This window comes from Melanerpes formicivorus, unplaced genomic scaffold, assembly GCF_026170545.1.
Source record: "Melanerpes formicivorus ecotype bairdi unplaced genomic scaffold, bMelFor1.0.p_v2 SCAF_25, whole genome shotgun sequence".
Lineage (NCBI taxonomy): Eukaryota > Metazoa > Chordata > Aves > Piciformes > Picidae > Melanerpes > Melanerpes formicivorus.
This window is the reverse complement of record NW_027142377.1, coordinates 3,933,024-3,956,749: the sequence shown is the minus strand read 5'-3', so window position 1 is coordinate 3,956,749 and position 23,726 is coordinate 3,933,024. Positions and strand designations below refer to the sequence as shown.

The window sequence follows — 23,726 nt, the reverse complement described above, 5'->3', positions numbered from 1 at the left end:
CATTACGCAGAGAGGCTTCACATTGAGATGGTCTCAAAATTACAACAGTTTTTCACCAGTAAGAAAAAAAGAAATAGCTTCCAAAAAGCCCCAACCATCACCATCTATTTGAACATGGCCCCACCACCACCCTAGAATAATCTCTGAATGATACACAGCCTTTGCAATCCACATCATTCTGAAAAGGAAGCTTTTCCTATGTTGAAAACACAACCTTGAAATTCATGTTGTAACCCATGGGTTCCATTTCACAGAACTAATACATAATATGGCTAATGCTATTATAAAGAGTCAGTCTGCCTTCGTAAGCAAATGTAATCTGCTTCAACCACCAAAGCTTATGCAGGAATGACTACAGAAATCCCACACATCTTGTCAATCATTCACACTATGCCTAAGTGAAGATGACCTTCTTTTTTTTGTTGTTGTTGGGTTTTGGTTGGGTTTGGGGGGGGTTGTTTTTTTATTTTCCATGTGGAATGATTATTGCCCATTTGATCCTGCATTCAAGTGCAATGAATTTTACAAATTCACAACTGCACACTCATTAAAGCTTCTGGTCTTAGAAGCTACCAAATAGCACCAAGAGAAGGAGATTTTCCCCTGGTCAAACTGGCAGGGACCATCAGCAGTGGTTTTTTTTTTGCCTTTCTCTGTAGCTTTGGATAGGAGTCAAATCACCTGGGAGTAATATTTGAGAGATTTTCATTTATTCTAGGACCTAATTACTCACACTCTCCATCTTTCTCTCTTTCTTCCTGCAGTACATGGTTGTGCTTATAGCTTTGGTCTTTTCCACAAAAGGGCTTTGTTTGTGCTTATGGCTTTGGTCTTTTCTACAAATGGGCTTTGCTTTTGTTTGGTTTAGGGTGCTGTTCTAGGGAGTTCATGGGCAGCGTGCTTATTCCATATGCTCACTCCAATCATTAATACACCAGCTGCATAAGAGAATTATTAATTTACCTTCTCTACTTAACTTACAATGCTGCCCTAAGAATGATTAATGCTAGTGGCGAATGACTAAACACAGCTGGAATGGGAAACAATTCTTCATAGACTAATACCACTCACTGAGGTATACTTTGTGCCCCTGAACTGCCAGATGTGAGAAGAAACAATCTAGTTTGTCTATTGCTTTACATCAAAGTGTTTCATGGCTTTTACAGATTCTTCTCTGCAGCTTTATGCTTCCTAAACCACATTCTTGTACACTTAGTGAAGATCAAGTATCTTTGACTGAGAAATTGCCCTACCTTTCAATTCCTTTACTGCTTCTGTCCTGCCAGGCCAGCCCGAGTTTTACACTGTATTGCTGATACTAAGCTGAAACGAAGAAAAGAACCATCAGGCGGCAGAACGTAGTACTCACACAGCTTGTCACTTATGATTACCTTCAGATGCTCTAACAGGATTCCTATAGCAACAGAAACATTGTACTAACAAAATAATTTCCCCATGCTTCCCAAAGGCCTTGTATTGTTTATTAAATTAGCAGATTAATCATAATTACTCTTAAATGCATTCCAGGCATTTTTTATTCAGCAAACCTACCTCAAGCATGAAGAGGTCTGTGAATAATCTCGTTTTAAGCCTTCCTCAGCCAAAGTACTGTTTAAACATGTGCTTAAGCCTCTGTAAGAACAAAGCTTTGATATTACACTTTGATCACTATTTTCTTATTACAATTTGCCAGAATCTTGTAACTGCTGTGCAGTGTTCAGTTTGCTACTTTCAAGGGACGAATGACAGGCTTTGCCCATCACTTGAAACCTTACTTGTGTATTTTTTAGGACTTTGATGGCATTTCTGTCAATATTCAGTGTAAAAAGGTAGCACACAATAAATACATAAAATTTGAAAACCAGAAGCATGCCTGTGGTGTTATTTCCCATGGCTTCAGTTAGTGGTTTTGCTGTACACTGTTCTTGTCACCTATGAGGTCAGATCATCGTCTACTTGTTCTCCTTGGGGGAAAAAAAGAGCAACTAAAATAATTATGTAACTATAAAATATTATTTTTAAATTTATTTCTCTGTATGCCTTTTTGACTTTCTACTCTTTATATAGGATTTGCACAACCAAGAAGCAAACAAAACTGTTAAAAATGTCAGTTTGACAAAGGGATGATTTGACTGGTGTTGCACTTGGAGCTGGTTTACGTACACAGCTTCCCTAGGAAGGGTATGCACATAGGAATCTTTTTCCAGAGACAAATTTGTCTCAAGCTGCACTTTGAAGGTAGCAGCTGTGGCAGACTCCATTGCCTACAAGCTGAGCTTTACGAGCAATTCAGACAGGACCTCAGGGAGTCTATCCACCTGCGGTTTGGTAACTGTGAAGTTGAAGAAACTTTCCTCGTGGTCACAGTGAGACATCCTAAGTCGAATAGTAGTATGGCAACCTGTTAAAGAGGTGGGTTCGGAAACAGGATTGCGGGATCAAATAGGATCGGATTACTGCCCGGCTCACACTTCGCAATAACCAATATCCTATGCAGAACTATTCACCTAACGCTCATAAACTGGAAGTGAAGCTCTCCCACAAGCAGCGGTATAGCCACGGTCCCGTTGTCGGCAGAGAAGCTCAGCCAGGTCCTTCCTCCGGCGCTGTCCGTACCACAGCGCCTCTGCCGCCAGCTCTCCCACCACCTCCCTGCACCGACGGCCAGCGGCAAGGGGGGATTCGCCCCGTACTCCCCGTTTCTGGATGTTCTGTTGTTGTCGGTTGTGTGGTGTTTGTTGGTTTGTTTGTTTTAACGTGACCGCCTCTTTTCGCTCTTTCTGCGCGGGCAGAACACCTGCACAGCCCCGGTTTGCTCATGGGATCCCTCACAGGATCCCTGCGCAGGGCTTCACCTGGCGCAACCCACACGCCACCGCTGTGAGGAAAAGAAAAAAAAAATTATAACTAACTAAATAAAAAACTCTCATATTGCCTACGCCAGGGAACGGAAAACACCGCAGCCCAGCGCTGCACGCTTCCTGCCGCGGAGTCCCTCACGGCATCGCCCCTCACAACATCGCCCCTGGTCCAAGATGGCCGCGCTGCCGCGGTGGAATCGGCCTGCCAGCACTTAAGATGGCGGCTACAAGACGAAACTACTGTCTCCCTTACCTAGAGTAGGGATAGCTCTCACCGCAGCAGCGTTGTTTCGCGCCTGTTTGTTTGTTTATTTATGTATGTGCCCGCCCCGCTGGCCACCGCTGGAAATGACGCGACTCGCTGTTATACGGTGCGGTGCCTGCCGGGAGGCCAAGTGGGCGGCGGCGAAGCAGGAGGTGGTGGCCGCTGGGAGGGGGCTGGGCTACAGCGACGCGGTTCCTGTCGCCGTGACATGGGTTCCCCTTCGATGGCGGTTGCCGCGGGAGGCCTCAGATAACCGGCCGCGTCCCTTCTCCCCTTCCCTTCCTTCCCCTTCCCTCCCCGCCCCGCCCGCCGCCATGCCCACCCGGGCCCTGCCGCCCCCCGCGCAGCCCGCAGGTAAGAGACGGCGCCGCTGCTACCGCCTAGCGGGGGGGCGGCTCGTTTCCTCCGGGCCTGGCCGGGCAAGGGCACCCCCTGGCCCGCGGTGGCTGGTGGGGACCCCCTTAGGGCTTCACCTGCAGTGCCTGCAGTGACTGGGGCCTTGCAGAGCATCGCGCTTTCCTTCCTTCCTCCCTCCTCCATCCTCGGGGAAGGGCGGCGGGGCCGGGCCACCCTTCCAGGCGGGAGGGCTGGGCAGGGGGGTGAAGTCTCAGCGCTCCTCCTCTCTGAGGCGCCTTCTCCTGAGGGCACGGGCCGCGGCATGGCCGGCCTCGCAGCTGGGAGGCTTTGTCCTTAGGCGGTGGGCCCCGGGTGGGGGCCGAAGGGGGTTGTGCCGCTCCTTGCAGCAGGCGGTGTCCCGTGGCAGTTCCGGGCGGGGTGGCAGCCGGCCTGTGGGGAGTGCCGCGCGGCGCTGTGGGGTTAGTGGGGTCGCGACTGGAAGGGAGGGCTCGGCTGTGCCGTGCAAAAAGTTAAGCTGTTCCGTGTGCTTGGTTTTTCCTGATAAGCTTTGTTCCTTTCTTGAGGTGCTTAAAGTGTGTCAGCTGCCAAATGCACCTGGAGATGACACGCTAAAGCAGAGATTTTATTTTTCAGAAGGCGACCCGCTATTCTAAAATGGGACAAAATTTCTGAAATGCTTCTGAGGCCCTGACAATTAAGTTTGTTAGTATAAGTGCTTACCTGATGAACCAAAATATTATTTTTTCTTGGAGAAAACAGTTCCTTAAAGGTTTACTCCTTGAGTCAGTAAGTTGCCTTCTTGATAGTGACAGCCCCTTCCATCCAGCTCCAGCACAGGAATGGAAGCCTTCAGAATTTCAATGCTCCTTTTAAAGCAAACCTCAGTTGGCAAATGAATGGAGTGTGTAGAAGAAGCATTGTTGACAAGAGCTGCACGGTGTTGATCATTTAAGTTTTGTTTTCATGCATAGTTTATGGCATAATATGCTTCATTAGGGGTTTGTGGTAAAGAGAGTTTGATGTATGCCGGTTTTGAACTGGGCTGGCTCTTGGAGGTTGAACAAACATAAAAATATTTGTCCTTGTTTTATTCTCTGGACCTGTCAGCTAGACTTGGAAAACAGCCTGCTGTAAACATGAAAACATTATGTTGCATTGTTGGCACACACAGAAGTTGGTGTGTGTGCTCATACAGCTAGCGTGTTAGGTCCTCTTCCTAAAGTTTGGGCTGCACCTGAAGGAATAGAACACTAATTGGAAGAGACAGGGGAAGAGGTGAAATACGTGTGGTTGGTTAATTTGGGGTTGCTTTGAAACCTTCTTTTTCACAGAGAAGAAAAGAAATAGCATAAATTTGAGGATCTGAGCATTTAAACTTAAAAATACAAATTAACTGTTAAGTAAAGGGTCTTCAGAAAAGCTAATACTGTTAAGGTGTTTCCATTCCACATGATGTTTGCGTAAAGTACATGTTGTATGACCTTCTCGGGTCACGTGAAAGTATGACCTCTTCTTTTTACTTCCTTAATTTGTTTATAAGTAAGCAGTTGAAGGATCTTGGCCTCAGCGGATCAGTTTGTGCTGCCTGGTTGTTTGTTGGTTTGGTTTGTGCTTGGATCGTGGCTTTGTTTTGTGAAGGGTTTTAATAGTCTATAAAGTTCAGAGAGATATGCAGTGAATTGTATTTGTGTTGCATATTTCTGTTGAGGAAGGCAGCATGTGATCTTACATTTATACTTAAAAGATTTCTTTAGCAACTTACTAAGTCGATGCAAGCATTTTAACACCCTCATTACATAAAGTATTCTTAAACTTTCCATACTTTGAAAAGACTTGTCTTTCACAGTGGAAATAATAGAACAGCTTAGTTGGACTTCTGTCAACTCTAGCCTTTCCTCTTGAAATATTCATAGCGCTCTCCTTGCACATATGTAGTGGTATCAATTGGAAACCCAGCAGTAAAGAAACTGATGGTAGATCTAGTCGTTTTCACCACTTAGCAGCATAATCTTCTTTCAGATGCTCATTATCTTTTCTGACAAAATGTTCATTCCTTTCTGTGCTATTGTACTGCTTGACAATTTAAACTCTTTTGTGAACCTTTCTGTGTAATGACATGCTAACCTTTTTGTGGGGATTCAAAATACTCTTAACTTTTCTGGATAGACCTCTTAAGAGGAGTGCCTTAGATCTTACTGGTTGCTAGGTTTCAGAAATATTCTGTTAATTTTATTTTACCTCTGTGCAGAAAACACAGTGTGAGCTGCTCCTGTGCACACAAAAATGCCTTGAGGTGTGCCTTGTTTGAAAACTGACAGTCTCATTTTCAGTAGATTTTTCTTCTATGCTAGTTAATGTCTTTAACAATTAAAGTTTTGGACTGATATTGCAAGGACTCTTGCTGTATCAGTACGAGTTGCAAGATGATGTATCTAGTTTGTTTCCATAAGGTAAATGATTTGGATTTGGTTTAGAATCACAAGGAAGGCAAATCTTTTCTTCACTTTCTTAGAAAGTAGGTACTAGGAGGAAGGAAATATGAAACCTCAGGTTCATTTACCTATGGAAATAATGATGGAAAATTAATTTTATCCTTTGGAGTATTAGGTGGCTCTCCTGTATGGAGTATTTAATATAGGTGGGATAAATGATGAATAATGTAAGCCTGTTCTTTCTAAGTGTGCTTAACTTGCTTCAGAAGTTTTATTTCTTACCTACTTGTTTTCTGCATGTTGAAGAAGAGATCCATTCACTTCCAAACAAGCAGAAGTTTGCAATAATGGAAGGAGGAGCTGTGGTTGTTCTCTCTGTGCAGCTGTTTCCTCCACCAGGTTGTGGGACAATCTTTCCGGGAAGAGTGCTGAGCAGCTGTAATCTGCTCTTTCCTGTAGTCTATGGGAAATTTGCAAGGTTTTGAATGGAAGGCATACTGCTGGCTAAAGAAATCTCTCAGAACACTTGACCTGAGGTAATCTAGTTCTAATACTTGCTAATCCAACATCTTTTCATCTTAATTTAGCAAAGGTTCCCAGCTAACATCTCAGGGTAACATCCAGAAATAAGTTTACTTACTTGAGTTGAAAACTGTTCCAAAAGGAATTTAAGACATTAGAACAACACAAATATCCCAGTTATGTGTTACCTATGACAGCTGTCTTTACACTTTGTGTGGATATGTCCTCTACATGGGACACAAATATTGTGTTCTTGCAGAGCCAGATTTTATACCAGCCAAACATGTTTGTATGAATGAAAGCCATGCTTGTTGTTTATAACATTTCCCCCATTGTTTATGGGCTTAGGTAAAGTACCTGCAGATGTTAAAGCAAATCAGCAGACTTGGAGCTGAAACATTTTTTTTCTATTTTTTTCTTTTGCTTGTAGTGACTTTATAAAAATAAGCTGGTCTCTCTATTTTTGAGAACATTGTGCTATTCTTGATTAAAACAACAACAGCAAAAAAGAGTTTAGTGAACCCACACAAGATTTAAATCAATATTTTCCAAATGTTCCTTTGATTCCATAGCTAAGCCACAAGGAAATAAGAAGTGGAATGGCACAACTACTGAAAGTACATGCTTGACTGCTTCTTTATGTAAGAAGAGCTGCCCAGAGAGGTGGTTGAGTCACCAACCCTAGATGTGTTTAAAGGTTGTTTGGATGTGGTGCTTGGGGATATGGTTTAGGGGGTGAACTTTGTAGAGTAGAGTTATCAGTTGGACTTGGTGATCCTGAGGGTCTCTTTGATCCTGAATGTTTTTGTGACTCTGTGAAGATTTAAAGGAAGACACCTCTATTCCAGATCTGTTTAAATTTCACATTTGTGCCACCTGTGTGTCTTCCCGTAGTGCCACTCGTCTTAACCTTCCTGTATTGTCAGGGATGAGAGGAAGAGAGGCACTGTCAAATAATCTTGTGTAGGCTGGATTCTCTGATGCCTGGTGTTTATTGCTGGCCTGGGTAGGGCAGAAGGGCACGATGAAGGAGTTGCCTGAGAAACCACAGAAATGTACAGTGGTATTCATTAACTCCAAACGTTGGGTAATAAGAAATAAAGCTTAGAGACATTTGCCTTATTGGAAATGGAGAGCATTTTTTTTCCTCAACTCATATATGTCCAAGTGGGGAAAAAAAATGTTCTGAAACTCTTGCTTTGAGTAATGGACCTTTTGGCTGTGGCAGCATTAGACTGAAAATCGAAAGCATTGGTTTCTCAGAAGCTTTCTGAAGTAAATATTTTTCTTGCTGTGTTTTGTTTGTTGTTAAGCTTACTTTTGTTGTTTGGTTTTTTTTTAACCAGATTATTAAAACAATTTAAGAACATACTGACTTCAGCTAGGACAATGATTCTCTCCAGAGTGGATTTAGGTTACAGAAATGCTATTTTAACAGGCAGGCTCACCTCACTTGGAATGGCCCTTCTACAAGTAAGTTCTCAGATGCAGAAAGACTGTAAATCTGTTTTTCCCTTGTTCATAAGCCAAGGAATAGGCAAAGTTAGAAGAGGACAGCTTTCACTGCTGACAGCCATCATTCTACTGTAATGAAGAGCCTGAATCTGGGACTTACTGTAGTTCTTTTGATATCCACTTGAGGAATTCCCTTGCTGTAGAAGTTAAATGTTCTCGGAAGGATCAGGTGCTAGCACCTAATGACTTGAATGCATCTCCTTGCTGTACATTGTACAGTAACATTGCTGATTCTGTCACAGAGATCTTGGTCTTTCCATTTCTAATTCTATTCTTTTCTTCATGCTTTAAGTGATGGTTTGCTTAACTCAGCTTTGCTTTCAGAATAATCCACAGCTGAGAGGTTATCCATTGCTTTGCTAGTGTTTTATCTTAAGTTAAAGGCTCCCTTCTGCTCCATTCTGCTCAACAAGGAGTTTTATTCTTTGAATTTAGGTACCTGGAGTATTTCTTTAGTTACTCTTTGTTTATGGCCTCTCATTTTTCTAGGTCTTATGTAAGAGCCAAACATGCTATTTCAAGTGTTTCTTTAGAAGATAGGCAGAGAAGGAGCTATTTATACCTGCTTTTGTGTTCTGTAATTACATTGTTCTCTTTGCTGCTGTGTCTTTGTTAGACTGTTACTATTAGCCTGTGAAAAGGCAATGAAGAGGGATGTGATCTGTGTATGAGGAAAGCAGATACTGTTCCCTATTTACTGCAAGCAAATAATATGATACCCTGGCTTGACAGTCTTTTAGAGTGACTTCAGATAAAAGAAGGATATGCATTTTGTCTTTCCAAACCCTTGCCCTGTCAGAACTTAAGTCAGCTACTACTATCTTTTCTGTCAGTACTGATTTCTGTTCTCTCTCATCTTTTGAGTGTTTTAAATTAGCCCAAGTCACAGTCTTAAATTCCCGTGACCTTAGAAATGAGGTTTAAACTTGCAGTAACACAATTGAATCTTACCTAATTAATATGCAATTTTATTTTTTACTTCAAAGTAAAATGCCATTGTGTGTTGGCAAATGGCATTTCTAGTATGTGTTTAACAGTGGTCTTCCTTTTATGATGCTGAAGTTCATTAAATTCCTTCATAATGAATATCAAAGAATGAATACAAGAAAACCATGTGAAAGCAAGAAGTTGACTAGTGTTTTCAGCATCTGAAAGCAACATAGTTGGTGCAGGCTTTGTTTTGTTGTGGTGTTTTGTTTGCTGGTTTTTTTTCCTGGAAAATGTTGCCCAACACAAATAGTGTGACAAGCAGGTCCAGAGAAGTGATTGTTTCTCTGAACTCAGCACTGGTGAGGCCATACCTTGAGTCCTGGATTCAGTTTTGGGTCCCTCACTGAAAGAAGGACATTGAGGTGCTGGAGCAGGTCTGGAGAAGCTGGTAAAGGGTCTGGGGAACAGGTCTTGTGAGGAACAACTGAGGGGACTGGGGTTGTGTAATCTGAAGAAAAAGAAGCTGAGGGGAGACCTACAGCTTTGTGAAAGGAGATAGGCCTTAGTCTCTCCTTCCTTAGTAACAAGTGATAGGATGAGAAGAAATGCCCTCAAATTGTACCAGTGAAGATTTAGGTTGGATAGTAAATGAAACTTTCTGACTGAAAGAGTTTAACACCAGACTTGGTAGAAGTAGGTAGTGATTGGATTCAATGATCTTTTCTAAAAGAAGTGGTTCAGTGATTCTGTGAGCCCAACTGCGTGCCATGAGGAAGTGATGGAAATCCATCATCACTCTTAATATGAAACTAATATCAACATAAATCTCTAATTGTGGCTAAAACGATCTGGTCTAAACAGGAACCCTTAAATTCTGTTAATCTGATGCTAGAAACCTGAGTTGTTCCGTTACAAATCACCAAAGTAGCCACTTCATCATGCACAAGTGAAAACTGTTATCATTTTCTTCAAAGGAGGATCCTTACTATATAGTGTGCTGAAAAATTGGTGGTTTTCACTTGCTTAAAACTTCTTTCAGGGGTGTGCAAAAGTACATGTTCATATCATAGCTGACCTTTCAGTTTGGGAGCCAATTCCATAAAAGAAGGGGAGATAAAAGGAAGATAAAATAATCTGCATATAAATCACAGATTTGTTCAAGTTCTGCTTTGAATTAAATCACCTTTCTGGGCTGATCATTTGAAATAGCAGCTTTAGAAAGTGATGTAGCCTACTGTCTTGAGCAAAAATGTGTCTGAATTGGGTCTGAAGTACTGCAAAAGAGGAAGCCAGAGTTCCATCTTTTAGGCCCTATTTGAGATGATGAACAAAGAGGGAATTAGCTGAAGGAACTAATGAACAAAGGTGGTGTGCTGTAGGACCTGTGGGTTTTCACCATCTTAACGTTCCAATGGATTACAACAAATGTGGTTCAAGAGCTTGTGGCTGGCAGATGGAACGCTTCTGGAAGTCGAGAAGGGGAGTTGTAATGAAATTCTTTCTGAAGAAAACTATATTAAGGCTCAAAATTCCCATGCTGTTTTTATATTGCAGGGAGAATTGGGATTATGTTCCATTTGAAAAAATAAATTATCACTAATTAGTCAAATGGAAGGGGAATACCAGTATGAATCTTTTCCTTTTGTTGCACTTTGAGTGTGGTATTGAGTTCTGTAAACAGCAATCAAATCGTGTGAACATGAGAACCTTATGCTCGTATGTAACACAGATTGATACATTTTAGAGCTCTTTTGCTTTAGTTTTTAAAGTACAGCTGTAACATCACCAGAAATAGGTGACATAGGGTTGCTATTCTGAAGAAAAAGAGGCTGAAGGGAGACTTTCTTGCTCTCTAAAACTACTTGAAAGGAGGTTGGAGCCAGGTGAGGTGGGTGTTGGTCTCTTCTCCCTAGTAACAAGTACTGGGAGGAGGATACTAAAAGGAACTTCTTGACTGAAAGAGTTCTTAAGCACTGGAAAAGGCTCCTCAGGGAGGTGGTTGAATCCCCATCCCTGGAGGTGTTTCAGAAAGGTAGAGATACGGTTCTGAGGGACATGGTTTAGCTCCAGACTTGGCGGAGTTAGATGCTGGTTGGACTCTATGATCTTAAAGGTTTTTTCCAACCAAAACAATTCTATGAAAAAATGTATACTTGAGTCCATACAGCTGACACAGTCACTTCTTACAGATTAAACTGACTAAATACGTAGATTATCAAACCTGTGATCAGGTGTTTTTAAGTGCACAAGTAATGGTCCTTGCAGATCCTGTTTTGACAACTGTTATTGAAACTTACAATAGCACAATACTCTGCTCAATGTGTTGTGCAAATGGTCCCTGTGTCATTTGAGATGTGCTTTGAAATGAAAAAATGTAGGGAAGTTTCTTCTCTTGTAGCTTCTGCCATAGAGGAGAAAATTTTCAGATGATCAGACACCTTCCTACTTGTTTGGGCTTTGGAAGCCTGCTTCAGCCTGCAGGCAGTCTCTTCGTATTATCTTTGTCCTGTGCTTGTCCCCACTGTTCTTATTCCTTGCCTCCCTTTTTAATGTTAGCTATAAAGAAAAGGAGCCTTCTAGGTGAGTTTCCTTTGACTCTGGTTCAGTTTTTGAGTGCTACATTCTGTCTTTTTTTTCTAGGTTATCCTTGCCTCAAAGTATTTTCTCAACTATCCTGATTTATTTTTAGCTGAAGTTATGGTAATAATAGACTAAGTGGTCAACAAAAGAAAGTTATTGATAGAGTTGTTGAGATGGAGAACATATGTCCAGCGAAGTTAAGAATTAATTTGTGCTGGCATTTCTTGCATGGGATCTTGTGATGATGAAGCAGTTACACTAATGCAAACAGAAATGTGGTCTTTCACATAACTTGAGTGAAAGCCTACTTCTGGAAGCCTATAAACCTGAAAAGAATAAAAACTAAAGCACAAATACTTTTGGTGAGACATACAGACAAATTGTAGGTAAGTCCAGAGGGTTTTTTTTCCCAAGACCTGTCATTCATAGTGTTAGGATATGTCTTTGAGAGAGAGCGAAAAACCCTAACTTTTTAGTTGAGATACAGGAAAAAAAAAACCTGACTTTTTAGTTTGCCTATATTGTTTAGTCTGAATTGTGATGACTGTGGGATTTTAATTTAGTTTAAGTAATATTGACATGTATAATGCATAAATTAGGAGGCTTATCAACATCCCCTTGTATCTAATTCCTGCCCATAAAGCCATGGTCACCTAGGAAGACCACTGAGCTGGCAGTTCTTAGCCATGCAAAAGAGTTGCAGCTGAACAAAGTACTTTTCAGAAGTTTAAAAAACTTGAAGCTGTAGGAGTACATGTGGATTTGCTTTATTACTGAAACAGCAAAATTATCCTTTGATGTCATTGTCTATGTACAGGGCTGTAGGGTTTTAGGTGCTTTTGAGTTGGAAACTAATCTGAGACTTCTGTTTCCTGTTTTTCCTTCCCCTTCTCATCAATTGTCAATAAAAATAAGGTTTCTGGGAGAGATGAAGCTGGTCTGCCTAGGTATAATCTCTTTTTTACTTGAATATAGCTGCTTGCATGAATTGGTTATTCTAAAACAGTTTCAAAAGTAGAAATTCAGACAGATTAGATCTTGTCTGTGTGTATATAAAATGCATCTGTGTGTATATAAAATTGGAGCTTTGAGGCTTAAATCCTGGTTTATAAATCAGATGTGTTAGCTTCTTGGCTTTCAACTTCTGTCAGCACACAAGCATTTGACTTTCTTAAGCATGTTTTATACACTACCTGTAATTGTAATACTCAGAGATTCAGAATTCTGTGGGTTTAGTTATATGTCTCTTTTTGCAATGTAAATCAACATGCTGTAGAACTGTCAGCTTCTATGTTTGTAATCTTTTCTTTCTAAATGGCTTTAGAGATGTTTTTGAGGGCTTTTACATCTCTGCCTAATGAATAATAGAACATCTTATAGAATCATAGAATTGTCAGGGTTGGAAGGGACCATCTAGTTCCAAAACCCCTGCCATGGGCTAGGGACACTTCCCCCTAGATCAGGTTGCCAGAGCCACATCCAGCCTGGCCTTGAAAAATTCCAAGGCTGAGGCTTCCACCACTTCCATGGGCAATGTGTTCCAGTGTCTCATCATCCTTATGGTGAAGACCTTCTTCCTAACATCTAATCTGAATCTCCCTTCCTCTAGCTTGCATCCATTCCCCCCAGTCCTGTCACTACCTGACATAAAAAGTCCCTCACCAGCTTTCCTGTAGGCCCCTTCAGATACTGGATGGCTGCAATAAGGTCTCTCAGAGCCCTCTCTTCTCCAGACTGAACAACCCCAACTCTCTCAGCCTGTCTTCACAGGAGAGGTGCTCCAGCCCTCTGATCATTCTCATGGCCCTTCTCTGGACACATTGTAGCACATTCATACCTTTCTTGCAATAGAGTTACAGAACTGGACACAGTAATCTAATCCTATGATTAAGTTACTGTTGGGGTTGTAGTGGGTTCAATCATAGGGCTTGGTCTTGATCAAGGAAGTGCTTATCCTACCCTCCTGATTAGGAGTGGTTTTAGTAGGCTCTTGTTTTCACCTTCCTCCTTTCCAGCCATTCCATTGTTTTTGTTCAAGCATCTTTTTCTTCTGGGATGATGAAGGTTGATACTCAGTCAGTGCTGTCCTTGAAGTAACGTTGAGGGGTTTTGTTTGTTTCTTTCTACAATTAGTTTCTTGCCTTTACAGCCTTTTCAGCTTTTGTCACATTGGATAAGATGATAAAGTTGTGTCAACTGAATTTTCCTGTTAAACTCCAGGAGCTTTATTAATAAATTTGTGCTTTTGCCTGTTAAGATTTAGCTGGAGACTGGTGAACTCAAATTTAGTTACAGGGGCTGATTTGTTAAAACAAAAATAAATGAATTCAATTTAAGCAAACTCCCCAAATAACGTGTGTTCCCCCCCCCCCCCCCCCCCCAAACAATAAAAACCACCCAACAAAACAACCAACTGAACTAACCTACCAAACAAACCTCAAAAAATCAACCTAAGAAATCCTTTCCCGTTTCCAGAATTAGAGGAGGGGTGTGACCCTCATCCCAGCCGATGTGATTTTCTGTGTCAGTGTGTTGCTAAAGAGCTGCTGATTCCTGACTCTGAGTCATGAATTCCAGAAACAATGACATTCCCTGTTTAACCAGCTCCTCTATAGCTTTAAATACTGCTGTCCCCAAGATAAGGTGTCTTGAGATAAACAGAGCTAATATATACCAGTATCTAACTAACCACTATTTTTCCCACTAAATAATAAACTTGGCACTTCCACTGACCATGGCGTGGCTTTGTGTGGAGCACCTGGATCTCTCTCTGCAGTAAAACATTCAGAAAGCAGTTGTATGCTGCATATCTGGGTGTTTAATCTTGGATTCCAATTGGCATCTCCCCCGGAGTAACCTGTGCCCATTGTCCTTTGTCTTTTTCATGTGATTCCTTGTAAAAAGGGAGTCTCCATACTCCTGGTAGCCAACCTTTATGTACTGGTATAATGGTGGTAAGGTCTCTCCTAAGCCTTCCCTTCTCAAGACTGAGCAGTTCTCTCAGCCTTTACTGATAAGGCAGGTCTTCCAGTCTTCAGATAATTCTCCTGGCCCTTCACTGGACACTTTCCAGCCTTTCCACATCCTTTTTGTACAGTGGGGGCCAAAACTGAACACAGTGCTCCAGGTGTGGTCTGATGAGCGCTGAGCAGACTGGGACAGTGATTTATGTATCTCTGTTGGTGATGCCGTTTTTGATGCAGCCTAGCATCCTGCTGGTATTTTTAGCTGCAGTGCACTGTTCCCTCATGTTGATCTTCTCTACCAGGATCCCCAGGTCCCTTTCCACAGGGCTTCTCTCCAGCCAGGTGGATCCCAGGCTCTGTATTCCCAAGTGCAAGATCCTACACTTGTCCCCATTGAACTTCAGAGGGTTCTTGCTAGCCCATTCCTTCAGTAATCTGTGTGAATGCAAAGTTGCACTCTGCAGACATCTTGGAAAGAATCTTTACATTCATGTGTGAAATGAAACAGTAATTGCTAGACCTTTATGTAAAGAAAAAAAAGCGGTCTTGAAAGATGAGGCCTTTGAGATAACAAAGTGAAGCTCTTCTCTCAAACACCTTCTTAAGCAGCTGGTGGTGAGTAAGCCTATGTGGGAGCTTGTTGACAACTTATTCTAAACAAAGTTTCTATGCAGTCGTCTTCAGTCTGCATGTGATAAGCATTACGTGCTTTTGCAACTGCAAAATGCACATTCAAACAAACAAACAAAGCAGGTGTGTTAGTCACCTTGAAAGTGTCAGACTTCCCTGGCAAATGCCAAGGGAGTTGTGTGGCTCAAGCAATGTGGTCTCTTGTCCTTAGGGACAACTGCAGAGCTTCGTTTGTTGTTTCTACAACCTTTTGTGTGCTGCTTTTAGGCACAAAGTTGTTTGCTAAAGGTGTGGAAGTTAAGACTTAGGCTTTATCTGAGTTTCAGAACTAGTAAAGTTCATGTTTACTCTGGTGGTTAGAAATTAAAATCCTTGGTGATGTAGGTTGTTTCCACTCTTTCTGCAGATGATGCTTGTTGTTACAGTTTGTTCCTGACAAGTGTAATTTGGAATGGAAAGAGCTCAAGTGTAGCTCTCAGTTGAAGGGCTCTAAAGTCTGAACTGGTTAAGTGATGTGTACAACTGTGAATCCATACAGAGTAGTAGTAATTGTTTCATTAATTACACGCAATAATGAAAGCAACCAGGAACACTCTTTAGGAAAGAATTTTCTATCCATACCTTGCATATTATTGCAATGCTTTGCAGTGTTAAGATAGAAACAGATTAAGGATTTTATCTGGGCTATGGGACTACTTTCCTTCTTCCCCCCCCCTTGTGATTTAGTGATTTGTGTTTAAATTTTTCATAGGTAATCTTGTTCCTCTCTCCTTTTGCGAATAAGCTTTGATGAAGATGTTTATTTTTCTCTAGGCTTTGCTGGTGCCTCATTATGGCATTTCCCAACTGGCAGTTCATAAGACAAAAGCAAACTGGTGGCAGCAGCTGTGGAGACAGCCTTTTGGCTCATAGTTATGATATCCAAAGAATGAGAAGATGTAACAGCAACCAATGAATTGGTAGAAAAAAAACTTGAAACAGCAAGGCAGCAGATCAGAGCTAGTGATTCTTAACAGCACTTCCTTCCTCTGCTGCTTCATAACTTACGGAAACATCCTCAAAGTCTTTTACACTACTGAGGGTGCCTTATGCACGTGACAGTGGTGGCATAGTCCATGAAGTAGCTTGGATTTCTGTTGCACAGCTTCTCACAGAAAATGAGTGTTGTAAAAGGTGGACCAGGGACATTTCATGAATTGCTGGTGACAGGAGGTGGAGAATTGATGGGTTAAAACAATCGGTGTGTTGCACAACAGCTCAAGACGAGTTTGATGCTCTGGTGATTCAGGACTGTTTGCTGGGAGCATGATCATGTAGTAGTTTAACAGGAGACTTAAATTGTCCCCAGTAGATTCTGTGTGACTTCTTAAAACTAAAGCTGGAGTGGGTCCAGAGAAGGGCAATGAAGCTGGTGAAGGGTCTGGAGAACAGGTTTTGTGAGGAGTGGCTGAGGGAACTGGGCTTGTTTAGCCTAGAGAAAAGGATGCTGAGGGGAGACCTCCTTGTGCCCTACAACTACCTAAAAGGACGTTGCATTGAGGTAGGTGTTGGTCTCTTCTCCATAGTAATAAGTGATAGGAAAAGAGGAAATGGCCTCAATTTGCCCCAGGGGAGGCTTGAGTTGAATATGAGAAGAAACTTCTTCACTGGAACAGGGTCCCCAGGGAGGTGGCTGAATTCTCATCCCTGGAAGCATTTTAAAGAGGCAGAAATATGATGCTGAGGGACATGGTTTAGCTCCAGACTTGGCAGAGTTAGAGAATGGTTGGACTTGATGATCTTTTCCAACCAAAATGATTTTGTGATTCTGAAACAATTGGTTAGAAACTGAGTTTGGGGGATGTCTCTTGTCTAATATGAACGTCGACTTATGCACATGCTTTTGAAATAAAATGCCTAACAGTAAAAGCAAGAAACATGAAATGACCAAAGCTAGCCAAATTCTGATATGCTTTCCCTCTCCCCCCTTACAGAAATACATTAACTCTGAAGTGGAACTAAACAATGGAACCAGATATTATTCGAATGTACTCCTCATCCCCTCCACCACTAGACAATGGAGCTGACGATGATGATGAAGATGAATTTGGAGAGTTTGGAGGTTTTGCTGGCGTTAGCACATCTGGTGTAGGTTTTGCTGATTTTGATACACCAGACTATGGTCATCCAAAGGAAGAGTTTATACCCACAAACCATTTCATCCCACTTCATGATTATTCTGACAATGTAGCTAGCATTGCAGCTTTCACATCTGTTAAAAATGTTAAAGATAAAGACTGTATTGCAGAGCTTCCTACTCTTACTAAGGAATATCCTGACATGTCAGCTACTAGTACCAGCAAAGAAAAAGCCAAGTGTAGAACTTCGGGTACTGCTTTAGAAGATGTAAACAAAAGAGGGGAACAAAGAGACAGCACTGGGAAATTGGAGGGGTTTTCATCTCACACGGTTAGAACTGGTAGAGCAGTTGAGAGCCAGATTGAGCCAGCAGGTGCGTGTAATGGTGAGAAGCTTCCATGTCTAGAGATTCTAACAAACGGATTTGCAGCATCAGACCCTGTAAATCCTCAGGGAATAGAAGATCTAGACAGTGACCCAAAGGGACTGAAAACTGTTAGTGCCCTTAGTACTGAGCAAAATTTGAACTCAATGCCTAGCTCAGGTGAAGACTTTGCTGATTTTGCTACATTCTCAAATAAAAAACCAATCCATTTAGAGGGAACAGGACCTACCATATGCAGTGTTGTTAATGAAAGAGACTCTCTGAGCATTCAGGAGAACAACAGAATAAGCAGAGTAACTCATACTGAAGAAGAGGTTTGCATTTCAGAAAATCCTTGTGAACAGGGTCGCTCAGCACTGGAAGATAATGAATTTGCAATTTCTCAAATGACTGGAAGTTCAATATGCACTACTGAAAATGGAGAACACAGTGAGAGAAGACAACATGGCATAGAGAATGGCAAAGATTTTACTAGGCCTGATGACTCTTTGGAAACAGAGGACATCAAGGTTGATAAGATCCAAAACCTAGGCTGTGATCTTGCAGGAGAAAAAATGGATGAGTCTGAAGATCTTAAGAATGGTGGGAGTAGTGCTGAAGTTGTGGCTTGCAGTAACATGCATGATGATGATTTTGGTGATTTTGGTTCAGTCAGCAGCGCATCTTCCATGTTTGTTGACCCTCAAGAATCGAGAAGCGCTCTGGATTTAGAAGGAACTTCCAAACAGCCTGCATGTATTAGTGAACCTAATGATGAATTTGGCGAATTCAGGGACACAAGTACTGTTTCTCAGCAGCCAGCAAGGCTGGATCAAGCTGAACTTAATGAGACTGCTGAAATTTTAAAATGTCATACCACCAGGAAAACGTCTGGCTTGGACTTCCAGCAAACTACTGAGGTAGACAGTGGTGATAACAGTGAATTTGGAGTCTTTGATACAGTGCCAAAACCTCAAGAGGAGAGTGTTGATTTTCAGGACTCTGACGACTTTGCAGACTTCAGTTCAGCAGGTTGTAACCAGGCTACAGACTGGAATGCTTTTGAAGATGAACAAAAAGACAGCTGTTCTTGGGCTGCCTTTGGAGACGAGCAAGCTGGTGAGTCTCATCACAGAAAAGAGACGTGGCAGTCACATAGGACAGAGGCATCAGCCAGGATCGATGGGCCAGTATTACACACCACTGATAATTTTGCTTTAGCATCTTCCCAAGGAACTACCAGTAAGCAATCCCAAGAGCCAGCACCTTCTGTTCAGGTAAGGGTGTCCTTGATTTTGTTCACTCTTGTTCTGTGCTTGTGCATACAGCTCTGCCTGGTTCCTGCTTTTGCATTGAACAAATGTTTGAATAGTCCTTGTTTGTCTTGTGGGAGAGATTTAATTTGTGGGGTGACAAGCTGGTAAGGAAACTCTCGTGTTATGTTTGCAGTTTGGATCTTCAGAGCTGTGAACTTCTTGCAGAAAAATTATAGGGGTATACTGGAACTTGTATCCATTTGTTTTGACAATTATGTTGTGGTCCTGTACATAAACTGATCAAAGGAATATGCTATCATAAACATTTAAGAGCTTGTTCTTCCTTTACTTCAAAGTTTAGTACCTTAGAGGGGCAGCTCTGATGTTGCTATTTTATAAAATACTGGTGTGACTGAATACTGAGATTGCTGGTTCCCCAAGTTTTTCATCACTTTCATGTTTTCATCACTATCTTGTTTTCAAAATCTGATTAAAGATGACGACTTGATTTGCAAACAGCTTCACTCATTTGCTTCAAGCAGAGAGCACGATAAAATGCAACCTACAGAGTCCTCTCCCTGGTATTCTACCTTCTGGGAAGTTAACCATTTAAAAGCTATTTTAAAATAAGTCCCTGTTCCACATTAATTGTGGGAAGCTCCATGTTACAGCAATATAACAGATGCAGGACTGTTGATTTCTTAAAGCTGCAGCTATTTCTATTCGGGAGCTATGGGCAGGGTGAAGTGGACAGGTTTATTTCTTACCCTCACACCCTGGTTGGTAGGCATGTCGTGATTCCCAATTAATTCCTCCTTAAGATTTTTCACCAGTCAAATTCGAGGTCTGTGCCTGTTCATACATAATTATTTAGGCTGGATGTTAGGAAGAAGTTCTATACAGAGAGAGTGATTGCCCATTGGAATGGGCTGCCTGGGGAGGTGGTGGAGTCACCATCCTTGGAGGTGTTCAGGAGGAAACTTGATGGGGTGCTTGGTGCCATGGTTTAGTTGTTTAGGTGGGTTGGATTGGTTGATGGGTTGGACAGGATGATCTTGAAGGTCTCTTCCAGCCTGGTCTATTCTATTCTAGTTTTTAATAAGTTTTTAATTACTGCTTTTACAAAAGTCAGGACAACAATTTGAGTTTAAAATTCTCTTTGCTTCTTTTTATTCATGTCATCCCATGTGAGTAGTTCAGAGTATGCTCTGTCTTTTTGAAGAGTACAGCAACACCAGCAATAAAGGGTGTGAGTAGTAATGTGTGTCAGAAGGTTTTGGATCTTCTCTGGCAATAAAAGGGAATAAGGGAAGTCCTTTCTTCCAGGACCTTGCATAGGCCTGGTGATGGCCCTGTCTCGTTCCGTTTCTCACCAGTGTTAGGTGAAATGGATGTTCAGAGGAAGGCTGTGCCAACTGGAGCCCTGCAAGCATCAGCAAATAAAATGGAGAAAATGGAGCTGATTTTTTTTTTTGTCATGCTAAAAGACCCGAGCCTCCTGATGCTTCCTGCTTGCAGTGTTGTGCAGCAATTAACCAAATTTCAAAGTGGCTTCATGAGTCAAAAAAAGGCTTACAAGGCAACATGCAGGTGGATTTCTGTGGCTCTGCTAAACTTTGCTCATCACCACATCGATGTGTGGGTCCACTTTTCAAGTTGAAAGCACAAACCTATTGTTATCTGTTCTGCTGGTCATTCACCCATAGAACTGGAGAATACTCAGGTCATTGGTGCAATTAATCTAAATTGTTCCTGTTGACACTTGAAAGACTAGCCAGGATCTGGCAAAGAAGTGATTCTAGTAAATCATCTGTTTTTCTGGCTAGTTGTGCTAGTAAGATATAGTCTGAAGGTTTCAAACATTAATTTTATATTTACAATTTTCTGTAATTTTATGGTGGGTTCTCAGTAGAAAACACTATCCAATGTAGATGTTTTTAAAAGCAGAATCTTCAGAGGTTTTGTAAGTGAACAGTCCTGGGTCATTGGAGAGGTCCCAGATGACTGTAAGCTGGCCAACGTGATGCCCATCTACAAGAAGGGCTGGAAGGGTGAGCCAGGGAATTACAAACATGTCAGCCTGACCTCAGTGCCAGGCAAGATAATGGAACAGGTCTTCTTGAGTGTAATCACACAGCACTTACAGGATGGCCAAGGGATCAGGTCCAGCCAGCATGGGTTTAGGAAGGGCAGGTTCTGCTTGACCAGCCTGATCTCCTGTGATCAGGTGACCTGCCTGGTGGATGTGGGGAGGCCTGTGGATGTAGTCTACCTGGACTTCAGCAAGGCCTTTGATACCATCCCCCACAGCAAACTCCTGACCAAGCTGTCAGCCCCTGGCTTGGACAGCAGCACTCTGTGGCTAGGAACTGGCTGGAGGGCCAAGCCCAGAGAGTGGTGGTGAAGAGTGCCACATCCAGCTGGCGGCCAGCCACTAGTGGTGTCCCCCAGGGATCACTGCTGGTCCCCAACCTTTTTAATATCTTTATGGATGATGTGGATGAAGGGATTGAGTCATACATCAGTAAATTTGCAGATGATACCAAGCTGGGGGCAGGTGTTGATCTGTTAAGGGTAGGATATCACTGCAAAGGGACCTTGACAGGCTGGACAGATGGGCAGAGTCCAATGACATGAGATTTAACACATCTAAGTGCTGGGTTCTACACATTGTCCAGAACAACCCCATGCAGTACTACAGGCTGGGGTCAGAGTGGCTGGAGAGCAGCCAGGCAGAGAGGGGCCTAGGGGTACTTTTTGATAGTAGGCTGAACATGAGCCAGCAGTGTGCCCAGGTGGCAAGAAGGACAATGGCATCCTGGCCTGTATCAGGAACAGTGTGGCCAGCAGGAGCAGGGAAGCCATTCTGCTCCTGTACTCAGCACTGTTTAGGCCACACCTTGAGCACTGTGTCCAGTTCTGGGCCCCTCAGTTTAGGAAAGACATTGAGCTGCTTGAATATATCCAGAGGAGGGCAACGAGGCTGGGGAGGGGTCTGGAGCACAAGCCCTGTGAGGAGCAGCTGAGATAGCTGGACTTGTTTAGCCTGGAGAAGAGGAGGAGGCTCAGAGAAGACCTTATTGCTGTCTACAACTACCTGAAGGTGGGGCTTGGTCTCTTCTCCCAGGCAACCAGCACCAGAACAAGAGGACACAGTCTCAAGCTGAGCCAGGGGAGGTTTAGGCTGGATGTCAGGAAGAAATTCTTCACAGAAAGAGTGACTGGCCATTGGAATGTGCTGCCTGGGGAGGTGGTGGAGTCACCATCACTGGAAGTGTTTAAAAAGAGACTGGATAGGGCATTTAGTGCCATGGTTTAGTTGATTAGATGGTGTTGGGTGACAGGTTGGACTCCAACTTGGTTATTTCTGTATTCTGATATCCCTCCCCGAATCTGCCATAACAAAAGATAAAAGCCACATCACAGTGGAGGTTCTTTGGTGATCTGTCATAAAACTCTACAGTAGTTTGGCTAGATTGTAAAGCCATGTTTAAGTCAAGGATTTTGGCATTCTTTATGCCACAGCCAGTTGTGACTGGATATAAAGTGGTGTTCTGCCTCCCCTGCTTGCTTGGAGAATGCTTCACACAAATAAGCTGTAGAAGTTGTTGAGCTGATGTTTTCTCTGTTGCAACAGAGGCAGTTGCCTGTGATTTATTGAGGTAACTGTTAAAACAATAGTTACATGCTTTCAAAACTTACTTTCTGTCCTATAAGTGCTTTAGGTTTTGGAAGGATCTGTTGAAACCTTTTTCTATTAACCAAGGGAAGGGGGTGTGGGGGGAAGGCAAGCTTTGTTTTAATCTTCAGTAGTAGTTTAAGCCATTGAGCCACATGTTAATAAAATGCAATTAGAAGCTTGAAGATTAGTTGAGTCACCATGAGCTGGCAGTCCCAGTACTTTGAGTGCAGAGTCTGAGTAAAATTAAACTCAGATTTTGATCAGCATCCTTACTTTTGTTTTAGGGGATGTTGCTGAGGTTAAACCACAAAATGCAGAATTTTAAAGCGTTTGCTGATCTGGATGGAGCTGTTTGATGCAAAAGCAGAAGCACATGCAAAGTACAGCTAGGGAGAGATAAGCAAACAAATGTGGTGGGCCTGACCAAAGAAGGATCACTTGTATAAGTTTCTGGCAATCTAAAAGGCACTTTCTGTAGCAACATAAAGTGAACAGGTTGTGCAGGTGAGAAGTACTGCATGTGTTAGACACTTGAGATAGACATGAAAATTGAGACCATGGCTTAGGCTGATAGTGAGTTGGGATCATTTACAAGATCCTGTATGTGCTTGATGTGTGGTGTTGAGGCTAGAAGCATCAGTGTAACTTGGCGGTGAAATCATGTTGAACAGTGTGTAGAAAGAGGAGTCTAATGCGATTCTTCACTCGTTAGCTTTCTGCTTTTGTATACTTGACCAGCATCATTACTGTTTAAATGTAGAACTGATAGATAAAGCAATTTTTCTCCATCCAAAATGCTACATTAGAGTTATTTATGAGTAGCTTATGTTCCTTTGCATGTTTTCCTTTGTTTCCTTAGCTTCTGTATTATGGAGGAGGCAGCAAAATGTGTTGCTTTCTGAATGTGGTCTTCATTGCAAGGTGTATGTCAGGCAAACTGTTTTAAAAAGATAGTGGATTTACTATAATATTTAATTAGAAGTTAGACTTGGCTTGAATTCAACTAATTGTTCCAGGTTTTCCTATATCCTTTTATATTCTATATTTTGTAAGGGGGAAAAAAAATCAGCAAACTGACCTTGTTTATTTAGTGGCAAAGGGATTGTTATGTCTCTTCTCCTTGGTCTTTGTGTTTAACCTCTCTGAATCTGCCCACAGCCTGTAGTAGGGTTTGTAGCATGCTGTCTCCTTCTATTCAGTAGTGCTGCAGGGGGGTGAGGTGGAAAAGGGTATTGTATAAAGTATACA

At 42.2% G+C, this 23,726-nt stretch overlaps 1 protein-coding gene and 1 long non-coding RNA gene across 5 annotated transcripts in view; one reads left to right on the top strand and one right to left on the bottom strand.

Annotated features, from left to right (window-relative positions):
* Window positions 1-241: 241 nt before the first annotated feature.
* LOC137448530 (uncharacterized) lies at window positions 242-3,308 on the bottom strand. Its single transcript, XR_010989123.1, has 3 exons — window positions 3,115-3,308; window positions 1,552-2,878; window positions 242-1,323 (listed from the first exon to the last, which is right to left on the bottom strand). It is a non-coding gene; the product is annotated as an uncharacterized lncRNA (long non-coding RNA).
* AFTPH (aftiphilin) overlaps window positions 3,288-23,726 on the top strand; it is a 49,578-nt gene continuing 29,139 nt past the window's right edge. For 3 of the 4 annotated variants that reach the window (XM_068153101.1, XM_068153100.1, XM_068153103.1), the window contains exons 1-2: window positions 3,288-3,480; window positions 17,032-18,817. In XM_068153101.1, coding sequence (XP_068009202.1) covers window positions 17,063-18,817 — 1,755 coding nt within the window. In that variant the 5' untranslated portion in view covers window positions 3,288-3,480; window positions 17,032-17,062. The remainder of the gene's footprint in view (window positions 3,481-17,031; window positions 18,818-23,726) is intronic. The other variant, XM_068153102.1, reaches the window with a different exon arrangement.